Here is an 11,418-nt window from a genome sequence, read left to right as displayed (position 1 = left end):
GCAGACCACCTTGTCCAGCCCCTCACTAATCAGTTCACCCAAACACCCATAAAGGGCTCATTTCAGAATGAGTCACTCTTATTTTGGGGAGGAAAAAGCTTCCACTTGAAATAGTGACCATGACCATCCACCCCTCTCACTTTCCAAATCAGGAGAAAAATGACCAGATGCCTCCCGCAACCCACTTGTCCACCGCCCAGAGCTGATGCCACTGGAATTTCAGGTTAATTCTGACGACAGACTCTTCCTAGTGCTTAGAGGAGAGGCCTCCACAATTTAAGAATGCTTACCAGTCTTCTGGCTGCTACCTCAATCCAAGAAACTAGATTTCTTTCAGCTTCATTGACTTTTTACTAAGGGAGCAAGCAATTTTCTTCTGGCAGGGAAACCATTTGACAGGTGCATACTCCTGTAGAGGAAATTTAAGCCAGACACCTACCCCTGCGGACAACTCATTATTCTTTTAAAGCGGGGCAGAGCAGCCAAGGGCTTGATTCCACCCCTAGAGGTGGCATTCTGTATTGGCAACCACCAAGAGGTTGCCTGGGAAACCCTGCTCAGAGACAGCTGTGTCACTTTTAAAACAAACTTCTCCCTTTAAGAGCTGCTGCTGCTAAGTCGCTTCAGTCGTGTCCGACCCTGTGCGACCCCACAGACGGCAGCCCACCTGGCTCCCCTGTCCCTGGGATTCTCCAGGCAAGAACACTGGAGTGGGTTGCCATTTCCTTCTCCAATGAGTGAAAGTGAAAAGTGAAAGTGTAGTCGCTCAGTCGTGTCCAACTCTTAGCGACCCCATGGACTGCAGCCTACCAGGCTCCTCTGTTCATGGGATTTTCCAGGTAAGAGTACTGGAGTGGGGTGCCATTGCCTTCTCCACTTTAAGAGCTAATGTGTGCTAATACAATTCTGTCATGCAGTTGTTTGAAGCTTTTCTTTTTATACTCTGAGAATATTTTTTTTTTAGTTTTCTGATGATAAAACTACCACGCTATTGTATAAAGTTAAGACTAAGGAAATATCAAAAAGGAAAATTAAAACCATCTTATAACCCCCACACCCAATGGTAATTACTGATGAGACTTGTTTTTTTTCTCTAGCACTGCTTGGAATTTTAAAACAGATTTGGAAATATGCTTAATATTATGTGAGGATAGCTTTCTGCACAATTATTCTTTAACTGAAACATCCCCCTCTACACAATTTAAACACTGAATTTTTAAACTTCTGTACTTAATGTTTTTATATAAATTTTTATTTTTTTAAATTATTTTCTTGGGCTTTCCCGAAGGCTCAGAGGGTAAAGAATCCACCTGCAGAACTCAAACTGGAATTCTGTAACAACCTTAGACAGGTGGGATGGGGAGGGAAGTGGGAGGGAGGTTCAAGAGAAAGCGGACATAAGTATACCTATGGCTGATTCATGTTGATGTTTGGCAGAAACCAACACAATACTGTAAAGCAATTATCCTTCAACTTAAAAAATAAATTAAAAAAAAAGAATCTGCCTGCAATTCAGAAGACACAGGAGACTAGGGTTCAATCCCTGTGTCAGGAAGATCCTCTGGAGGAGGAAATGACAACTCACTCCAGTATTCTCACCTGAAAAATCCCGTGGACAGAGGAGCCTGATTGGCTACAGTTCACAGGGTCACAGAGTCTGACAAGACTGAGCGACCAAGCACAAGCATATTATTTTCTTAGCATTGCTAATTATAGAAACAGGGTTACCGTGCCATTAAAGTAAAAAGATTTTTTAAGGCTCTTGACACACAGCCCTGATTTGCTGTCTGGAAATGTTATAATCTGTGCTTTCACCAGTGAGGCACATTTCTCTATATACTCATAAAGTGCTATATTTGCCATAAAATGTTCACTTTTGCCAATGTGACAAGAAAAAACATTGTTACTGAATTCTTTTCTATTTCTTTGGTTACTAATGAGGTTGAGTATTTTTCATCTGGTGTCCATTTAAAAAAAATTTACGATCACTTATTAACAAACTTTTATATATAATTGGCAGAATGGTGAATGCCATTGATCTGTTTCTGATCTCTCAAAGCACATCTCTTCATATTCAAAACTGTGTAAGCAGGTGAAATGCCAAGAAAATCTGACGCTTTCTTAGTCACAAGAAACCACGTACACTTCAGGGAAAACAAAGAACATTCCCAAATCATTCTCCATTTTTAAGTCTATATGGTGAATTGTTCATGTCCTTTGTTGTATTTTTAAATGTTCAAAGTTTTACAGTTCCTTATTTGAAGAAGTAATTTTTTTCCCCCCACGTTTCTATTGATTTGTCTTTCTTCTGTCTTTCTCCCAGCTTTCTGGTGTGTGCTGTTTCATCTGACTCTCTGCAGCCCGCCAGGCTCCTCTGTCCATGGGATTCTCCAGGCAAGAATACTGCAGTGGGTTGCCATCTCCTTCTCCAGGGGATCTTCTCAGTCCAGGGATTGAACCCACATCTCTTGCATTGGTAGGTGGATTCTATACCACTGTACCAACTGGGAAGCCCAACTTTATGCTGATATAATTGATATCTCATTGTGTAAGTTTAAGCTATACATTTTGACTTCATACAACATAAGCACTGTGAAATGATTACCACAATATACTTAAGTAACACATTCATCATTTTACATACGACTTTTTTTTTTTTTTTGGGTGAGAAATTTAACATCTACTGTCTCACCAACTTTACACAGTACTTAAAAAATTTTGTAAGTATTTAAAAAATATTTTCTTAAAACATTTACTTATTTGGTTGTACCAGATCTTAGTCACAGCACAGTATGTGGGATCTTCTATCTTCTTTGCGGCATGCAGGATATTTAGTTGCCGCATGCAAACTCTTAGTTTCGGCATGTGGGACCTAGTTCCCTGACCAGGGATTGAACCTGGGTCCCCTACATTGGGAGCAAAGGACTCGCCAGCCGGGAAGTCCCTCTTGTTCTTCATTTAAATTAATTTAATGTCTTTCATTTTTAAGTATGATAACGACTGCTGTGGTTTAAAAGGGAAACCTTTATAACATGAGAATATTAATACCGTATATTTTCCTAAGATGAAGAACCAAAAATCAACCTATTTGGAAGAGGAATGGATTAGGAAACTTTATTGATAAGAACTTCTGTTCCAATAACATTTATAGTACATAAAATATCAGTACTTTCTGGTTGAGAAAACAGAAACCCTGGCTATGATATTGATGCTGACTTAAGAGACTGTAAGGCAAGAGTCCAAATAAGAAGAATTCAACCAATAAGATATATATAAAAAAAAAAATTCAACAATTTATACACAGGTAAGAAGTCAAAAGAAGACAGTTTTTTGGGGGAGGCTGATATGCACATTTTATTTAATAAACATAATGTACAATGACTAAAAGAACGGTATATTCCCAGGAGAAGTAAGAGTGTGTATGTATACCTGGATTAGCACCTAGAAAGTACATAGAAAAGAAAAAAAGGGGAAAGCTCTCTACAAAGACCATCTGGGCCCAGGTTTCTATGAGCACATTCTCCAGACACTTGATGGTAATATTCCAAGTGAGCTTGGTGATCAGCTGACTCAGTTAACTGCTTCATTCTTCAGTGCTTTAGGACAATAGATGTATCAACGTGATGCATTTTAGATGTTAATTTAAGTAACGGGTAACAAGTTTTACACCCACCCTAGCTTTATTCCAAAACTATTGCACTACACATCTGTGGTACACCATGAGGAAGATACTGGAAACGCAAAGGAAGCTTTCTTAAGCTTGTGTGACGTGATCTTGTGCAAAAATGGTGCCCTGGGAATTACAATTTCCCAGGTACTCCGAGAGTCTGCAGACATCAGATTGTGAGGAGCATCACGATGGTGTATTTAGTTGTGAAAGGCTCCACCAGGATTAGACAAGGCTCCACGCTGCCAGGGGCTGGAGAGCTTTACCGAATGAGCTCTGAGTTCACATTTCACTGTACATTTGGTGCCATTTTCTTTGGTTATATCATATTAACCATCAGGAGGAAAACGCCTTTGCTTACAAAACAGATCAGCAGTCCCTAACTGGGGGCAATCCTGTCCCCCAGGAGATATCTGGCAATGTTTGGAGACGATTTTTCACAACTGGGGGGGCTGCTACTGGTGTCTAGTGGGTGCAGACGCCAGCAACACCACTAAATACTCTACAATACATGAGGTGGCGCCAAATAAAACGTCCTCAGGCTCCAAATAGTACTGAGGTTGAGAAACCCTGGAAGAGGCTTATGTGACGTGTGACTGGGCTGTCCATAGTCACAAGCACACTATGGAAGCAGAGACGCCCCCTCCCTTGCCTCTACACTTTAAAGCTCAGAGAGATGTTCCATCAGCTCTCACCTGCGGAGACCTGTTCATTCCTGGCTTCTGACTCAAGACTTAGGGCCACCGCCCTAACCAAGAGCCCAGGGAGTATCTGCTGAGTGAAAAGAGGACAGAGGCGCTGGAAGCACGGTTCAGTCTCCAATCGACTGTACTGAACAGTAACTTCACATGACTGAAAATGTGATTCAACGGTGTCATGTTCTCTGACTGAACAGGACCTCAAAGTTAGGGCTAACACATTGGTAAAGCTGGAGCCAACATTTCAGGGAGAGTGTGTCTAAGTATTTCTGCATTCATTTTAGTGGGGCGAACCAAACAAAACAGTGTTAAAAGGCAAATATTCAATATACTCCATTTCAAACAAACAAAAAAAAAGAAATGGAATTAACACATGAAAATGCCATGCACAGCGGACATCATTCCTTTTTTTTACATATTTACAATTTTACATATTTACTTAGCAATATATCTTCTATCTTTACAATTATAAAAGTATGTCAAACTGGAGAACAGCGGTACCACATACATTTTTTGTAGCATTCATTTGTTTTCTCCTTTAAAAGGCAATTATTTAACCAAATGCAAAAACACAGTGAATGCCACAGAGGAAGCACATAGGAAAACCATGGAGAAAAAAATAGATTTATAGACAAACTTTTCACACAAGCCTTAAATGAATCTATTTCAGTGACTCAATAAATAGTACTTTATTATTTACTAAGCCTCCCCTGACAGGAAAACAAAACAAAACGAGCAAAACAATCCCCACAAACTGTACCTTTAAAAACACTGTGATACTTCTAAGCAATTAAGTTATACTCTAGACCCCAATCAGCGGACTGCAGGAAGGGCTGGCTACAATTCAGGCTCAAATAAATACTATCCATGTTAAGTTTTCATCATCCTGCATAAACTTGAGGTTGCAACGGTGGAGGAAGTTTATCATTTTCAACATTTTCAGAGTCAATAGCTGCTACAGACTGATTTGGGGGTCTAATTTCAAGTGGGTATTTCTCAACAATGTCTTGAACCTCTTTTGCGATTCCATCCGTCCAATCTATGAGGTCTTTCTCAAGTTTCTTAGCTTCATTCATAATCCTTTCCTGTCGTTCATTCAACTGAGACAGGAGGTCCAAATTCTTGTACATCTGCTTCACACCTAAGCAAGCATCAGGAGACCAACTCTCAGATTCCTGCTTCCTGGGAGAAGTCTGGCCAGACATGTATCGATCAAAATCTTCCTGACTTAAATTCAAAGACTGAGCATCTAATTTCTCAATGAAAGCCACGGCACAGCACTATTAAAAAAAAGAGAATGTCATTTATTATAGTTATATAGGAGAGCTACAAACATTCAAAGAGAAGATTAAAAAAATCCATTTATTACAAAGAATTTAAACAGAGTAAAAACTTGACAAGATAATCTTATGAACCTCCATGGACTTCAGCTTCAAAAATTACCATGGCCATTTATGTTGTTTCCTTTATACTCCCATTTGCAATAATGCATTTCTTCCTTTAAAAAAAATTAAATCTAACTGCCAAGTTCATTGAGCCAGAAATTCAGTCCTCTCCTTGGGTGGTTCGAAGGTCCTAGGGTCTTGTACAGAATGAAATATCTGAAGAGGCACCTTTAGTATTCGTTCCACAATGGTTATCACAGAGCTTCCTGTATGTTTCCTCGAAGTCAGAGGCGCTCTGCTTCCCTGCCATGCTTCAGGGCAGAGGAATCACCGAGTGGCCTGGAGCTCCAGGGCCACGCCCCATGAGGCCCTTCCCAGCTCTGCAGACCCAGCCAGCGCACCGCCTGCCACTGAGCATCTCTGCAGGTACTGGTGGTCCTCAGAGATGTTTTAACGTCAAACAGTTAAAAAAAATATACTTTGATACAAGTCAACCTGAGTGAAATGTCACCTCTGTCAACTGACAGCCCAGAGCTGTGTGACCCTAGAAAAGTTACCTAAGCTCTCTATGGTTCCCACATTTGTAAAATGCGGGAAATACCACCCAGAGTTATTGTGAGAATTAAATAAAGTAGCACGTGTCTCAGGCTTAGCTCACAGGTCTGTAGTAAGCAATGAATAAATGGTAGCAATCATTAGTACAGAAATGCTGGGGGAAATGCTGGGTGACACAGACATCTTAGTTATATTCCCTTAACTAATTTTTTCTAGAATATACCTAGAATTATATCTATAGAAATATATCTAGAATTCTAGAATATAAACATACCATTTTCACACTTTTTTTTAATAAAGTATTTTCATGAGAAAGACATGAAAAATATAACAGGAGAAAATTTAGGCAGCTCTCAGAATTTCTTTTGAGAAACTCGTTCATAGGATATTACCTTATTATTCATAAAAAAGTGAATCTCCTTAAAGAATATTTAGCAAATCTATTTCAACAGCCTCATCTGACAAGAATGTGCCTGTCTGACCCTCACCACCTGTTCACACTATGTGTGTGGAATCACTGCAGCCTATTTTCTGGAAAGAAGAGGCAGATAATTCTGAGGTTCCTGGCCTAGGGGAGTAGATACATGGTACTGCCACTAATGGAAACAGTACATAATGGAAAAGAAAGAAACATTTGATGGGAAAGTAGCTTCAGTTCTGAACAGATTAAATCTGAAGCACAATAAATTAGCTGGGAAGCTCAGAGTGAGGTCAAAACTGCAGGTCATCACTGTACAGGTAACCAACAGCGCTAGGACCAGAGATAGATGCATGGAGGACAGACCCCCCAGGGAGTGACACCTTTAAGGGGACAAGGAAGACACCAGGCCCCCAAAGAGCCCAGGGAGATGGAGTGGAATCGTGGACGCTGAGGCACACGAGACGTTCCGGAAGGAAGGCATCACCGGGGGTGTTAAAGGAGTGAACCGAAGCAGAGGCCCTAAGGCATGTGACAGCTGGCTGATTTTTTTTCCTTTTGCCACAGCGGTTTCACTGGGGCCGTGACTCTGAGTCTGGCAAGAGGATGAAGAAAAATGGTGTGCACACAGTTAAGGCTGTGGGTCAGGGGGCCAGGAAGAGCTGCAGAGTGCAGTGATTCAAGGATCCATCTTTTTAGACAATTTACCAGAAATGCTTCCTTATGTAACCTGGCCGCCCCTCCCTCCCTATTACCCTGTATAGCTTCCAGCACAGGAAACAAAGAACGTAAGGTGTCTTGAGGCTCAAATTCATGAGTGTGACAATAAATCTAGTCTAACACAAACAAGGAGAAGTCCAGCGGTCAACGGTCAGTCATGTGGCCTCAGGCCTTAGATGTGCGGACCTCATGACTGTTCTGCCTAGTGTTAATTAGTACTGTAAAAAAACAAGAGCTGAAAATCATTGCATATCCTCTATGCATCAGCATCTCAGTATTCAGTTTTAAGAGGCAATTTGTAGAAATGAAACAAAAAATAAATAGTAAGTCTTTTAATAAAGGAATCAGCCCAAGATCTGATTTATTCATGGTTGAAACAAGCAAGTAAATGAGCGCTCTCACAGCCGGGACTCGGGGAGTGACAGCCAATAGCAGCAAAGACACTCAGCGTGGCCGTCACGTGTCCTGTAGGGGAACCACAGTGGCTCAGTCCTGGGAGGTGGAATGTGTGCCTGGCCTGGTCACATGTGCTCTGTGATACCAAGCACACATCCTCAGCTATGCTGACCCCTCAACTCCAGAGCACGCACGTGTCACAGGCCTGTGAGAGCCCTTGTCACACCCTTCAAATGAATACCTTCTGGGTTCTTCTCCACACCACCACCAAGTCAAGTCCTTACCAGATTGGTGAAATAGTAGCCATCCTCGCCCGTCATCAGTCGGCTTGGGTTGCAGAAGCGGGTGATGTACTGAATGTTGGACTGAAGGCGTGGGGGGTTGCCCTTCAAGACAATGTAGATGAGCGTGGGTAAGAAGTCATCGGCTGAAGCCGGCTCGCTCTTGGTGATCTTGATGGCATTGAAGATGTGCTTGCTGCACCTGGTGATGCAGGCCAGCTTATCCCGGGGCACACGCTTCGAATCCATCTCAATGATATCTACAAAGGAGAAGGGATGCTGCTTCCAGTGAGGAGACGGTTACACCAAAGAGGTGTCGGGATCATCCTATTTCATCTCTTAAGTTACAGAGGTGCCCTCGCTAACCCTTTCTCCACTAGTTAACTTAGCATATGAGAAGGCCTGCAACAACAGTAGACACTAGCTCACACTTGGGCGCACGTGCCCCTCAGCCAGGCCCTACACTGCGTGCTCTACAAGCATCCTCTCTCCATCCCCAGGGTATGCATGTGCACTATTATTATCAAGGGAGCTGAGATTCAGAGAGGGTCAATGATTTCCCCAAGATTATACAATAAAAAGGCTCATAGCAGGGATCTGAAGCCAAGCCTGAGTCGAAAGCGCATTCTTTAAGTCATGATGTAAAATGGTTATGAGCTCCCCAGAGAAATAAGCAGAGTCGTTTCACTGTTTTTGTTCCTCGTAAATACATTGTAAAACTCAGTTCAGAAGGCCTCATTTGCATACAGCTTTTTAGAAATGTGGTTATTTTACAAGGCATCTCTGAGCTAGATATTAAAGTGCAAGCGGCTGAAATCCATCACACAGAGGTCCACAGGGGCCAATCCTCACGGCATATAAATCTCCCACTAGCAACAAGTATCTAACTACAGGTTTATGACACTTATAACCTGCTGGGTAACAGACGGGATGAGCATAGGTATTATTTAATCTCATAAACAATACTTGATTTCTCTCAGAAGCAAAATTATTTCACTGCCCTTCACTACCACTAAGTCCAACTAGCAGGCTCTTACAAGTTCACATTCTTGTCACAAGGACCAGGAGGCAATGAGGAAGGGTCAAGTTTGAACTCTGCACTGTCAGAACCACACAAAAGGAGGGCAGGCGGGTGCCTCTGGACAGACCTGCCTACAGTCTAGAACACCATGAAAGAAAAGAGCTGAACTGGTTTAATTTGACACCAATTTCTTGCCATTAGCAGAAATAAAAGTTTCAGATTTGGGTGGTTTGGTGGTACATGCCAGAGTTTCGTTCTGCTCTCAGTTCTCATCCCTCGGGTCAGCTACCTGGGGAAGTCCTCACAGGACCGTCAGCCGTGGAAGACTAACATGTGGGAGACAGGAACACTGGACAGTGCTGAGACCTTATTTTAATTTACTAATATTTTTATCCCTCCCTACTTACCTGTCTATTGTATGAATTATATAATTTTTGTTCGTTTTATTGTTTAAATTTTTATTCTGGGTTTTAATTACTGTTACTATGTCTCAGTATATTTATTTTTTTCTATTTAAATACAACTTATTACCAAAAAGATCTGGGGGAATGTCTATATATATAAATATATATATTTTTTAAACCATTTTCACCTTATTTAGCCTTCTGTCTTTTACTGTTGGTTTACATTCTCCATTTCAAATATTTAACCATGTTCTCATTAATCTTTATTCCTTAAGTTTTAAAATGAATTAAAAGTGAATTATAGGCACATATTTTATTGCGCTTCAGATACTGCATTTTTTTTTTTTTTACAGATTGAAGGTTTGCGACAACCTATGTTGAGCATCTCTCAGCACCATTTTTCCAACAGCATTTGCTTATTAATTACTCTGTGTCACATTTTGATATTTCTTGCATATTTCAAACCTTTTCATTATTATTATATCTGTTATCATGATCTGAGATCTTTAATGTTACCATGGTAATTGCTTTGGCATTTTTAGCAATAAAGTCTTTTTAACATAAGGTATGCATATTGCTCTTTAGACATAATGCTACTGCACACTGAAGAGACTACAGTACCACGTAAATAGAACTTTTATCAGCACTGGGAAACCAGACATCCGTGTGGCTCACTTTACAATAGTGTATGCCTTATTGTGGTGATTGGGAACCAAACCCGTAGAATCTCTGAGGCATGCCTGTATTTTCTATCTAGACACGTGTGTAGCTGCCCTGCCAAGGAGCAGGGCCAGCAGTGTAAAAAGAAAGAGAAGAGAAGAAAAAGGAAGGAAAATAAAGGGGAAAACAAAACCCAAGGGACTTCTTCCACACTCTCCATCTGGTAGTGAACCCCACCCTTGCCCAGTATCTTTGAGTCTGAGAAAAGTTTCTTTTTGCTTTTGGACCACCCATCCCCAGAACCAGTTCCATGATTTGTGCTGCCCTGAAGTCTAAACTAGGAGACGTGGAAAGAAAAGTAAACAACACAGGAAACTCACAACTGCATTAGCTGTTCCTCTAGTAATGACTTCCCTTTCCAATCTGCCTGCTATGACTTACTTTTCAGAATCCTCAGATACTGCTTTGTTTTCTGTTCAAGGCTTTTGAAAAAAGTGAAAGCATTAGTCTCTCATTCATGCCTGACTCTTTGTGACCCCATGGACTATAGCCTGCTCAGCTCCCTTGTCCATGGAATTCTCCAGGCAAGAACACTGGAGTGATTGCTATTCCCTTCTCCAGGGGATCTTCCCAACCCAGGGATCCAACCCAGGTCTCCTGCACTGCAGGCAAATTCTTTACTGTCTGAGCCACCAGGGGCCAGGAGGAAAGATAGGGTTGAGGGTAGGGACTCTATCTTAGCAGATGTCCAGACTTATCTTTAATGGGGTTTTGAAAGCAAAGTAGGCAGTACTCCCAGGTCAGTCAAACTGGGTGCTAGTGACATTTTGGCCAGATGATTCTGCTGCAGGGACTGTTCTGCATACTGCAGGGTGTTTAGTAGCACTCGGGGGTTCTACCCACTAGACGACGGATGCCAACTGAAGTGGCACGGGCCTCAGTGCAGTGTATTTATAAACAAAAAGGACAGTCCTGATTAGAAGCAGACAGTGATTTGGAGAAAGTTCAGTGATTATCTCCACATTTAAGACTATTGTTAGCGACTGTCCTTTTGAAGGTTGACAAGTTTATAGCATAGGAAGAAAGTGATCATATCAACTCTGGTCCTCAGTGGCAGAATGTGGCAGCTCTTGGATTGGCAAGAAGAGGGGGTTAAGATGAGAGCATAAGAAGGCTTTTAAAATTTCGTGGCTATACTTTTACTATCAAAAGA

General features: G+C 41.5%; 1 protein-coding gene across 4 annotated transcripts in view; it reads right to left on the bottom strand.

Annotated features, from left to right (window-relative positions):
- Positions 1–3,689: 3,689 nt before the first annotated feature.
- RABGEF1 (RAB guanine nucleotide exchange factor 1) overlaps positions 3,690–11,418 on the bottom strand; it is a 49,691-nt gene continuing 41,962 nt past the window's right edge. For 3 of the 4 annotated variants that reach the window (XM_061153350.1, XM_061153353.1, XM_061153351.1), the window contains exons 8-9: positions 8,124–8,380; positions 3,690–5,645 (exon numbers count right to left, since the gene is read on the bottom strand). In XM_061153350.1, the coding sequence (XP_061009333.1) occupies positions 5,247–5,645; positions 8,124–8,380 (656 nt within the window). In that variant the 3' untranslated portion in view covers positions 3,690–5,246. Of the gene's footprint in view, positions 5,646–5,667; positions 7,909–8,123; positions 8,381–11,418 lie in introns of those variants that run through there. The other variant, XM_061153354.1, reaches the window with a different exon arrangement.

This window comes from Dama dama, chromosome 10 (genome assembly GCF_033118175.1).
Source record: "Dama dama isolate Ldn47 chromosome 10, ASM3311817v1, whole genome shotgun sequence".
In the NCBI taxonomy this organism is placed as follows: domain Eukaryota; kingdom Metazoa; phylum Chordata; class Mammalia; order Artiodactyla; family Cervidae; genus Dama; species Dama dama.
The sequence above is the reverse complement of the archived record's forward strand: the minus strand, read 5'-3'. Positions and strand labels throughout refer to the sequence as shown.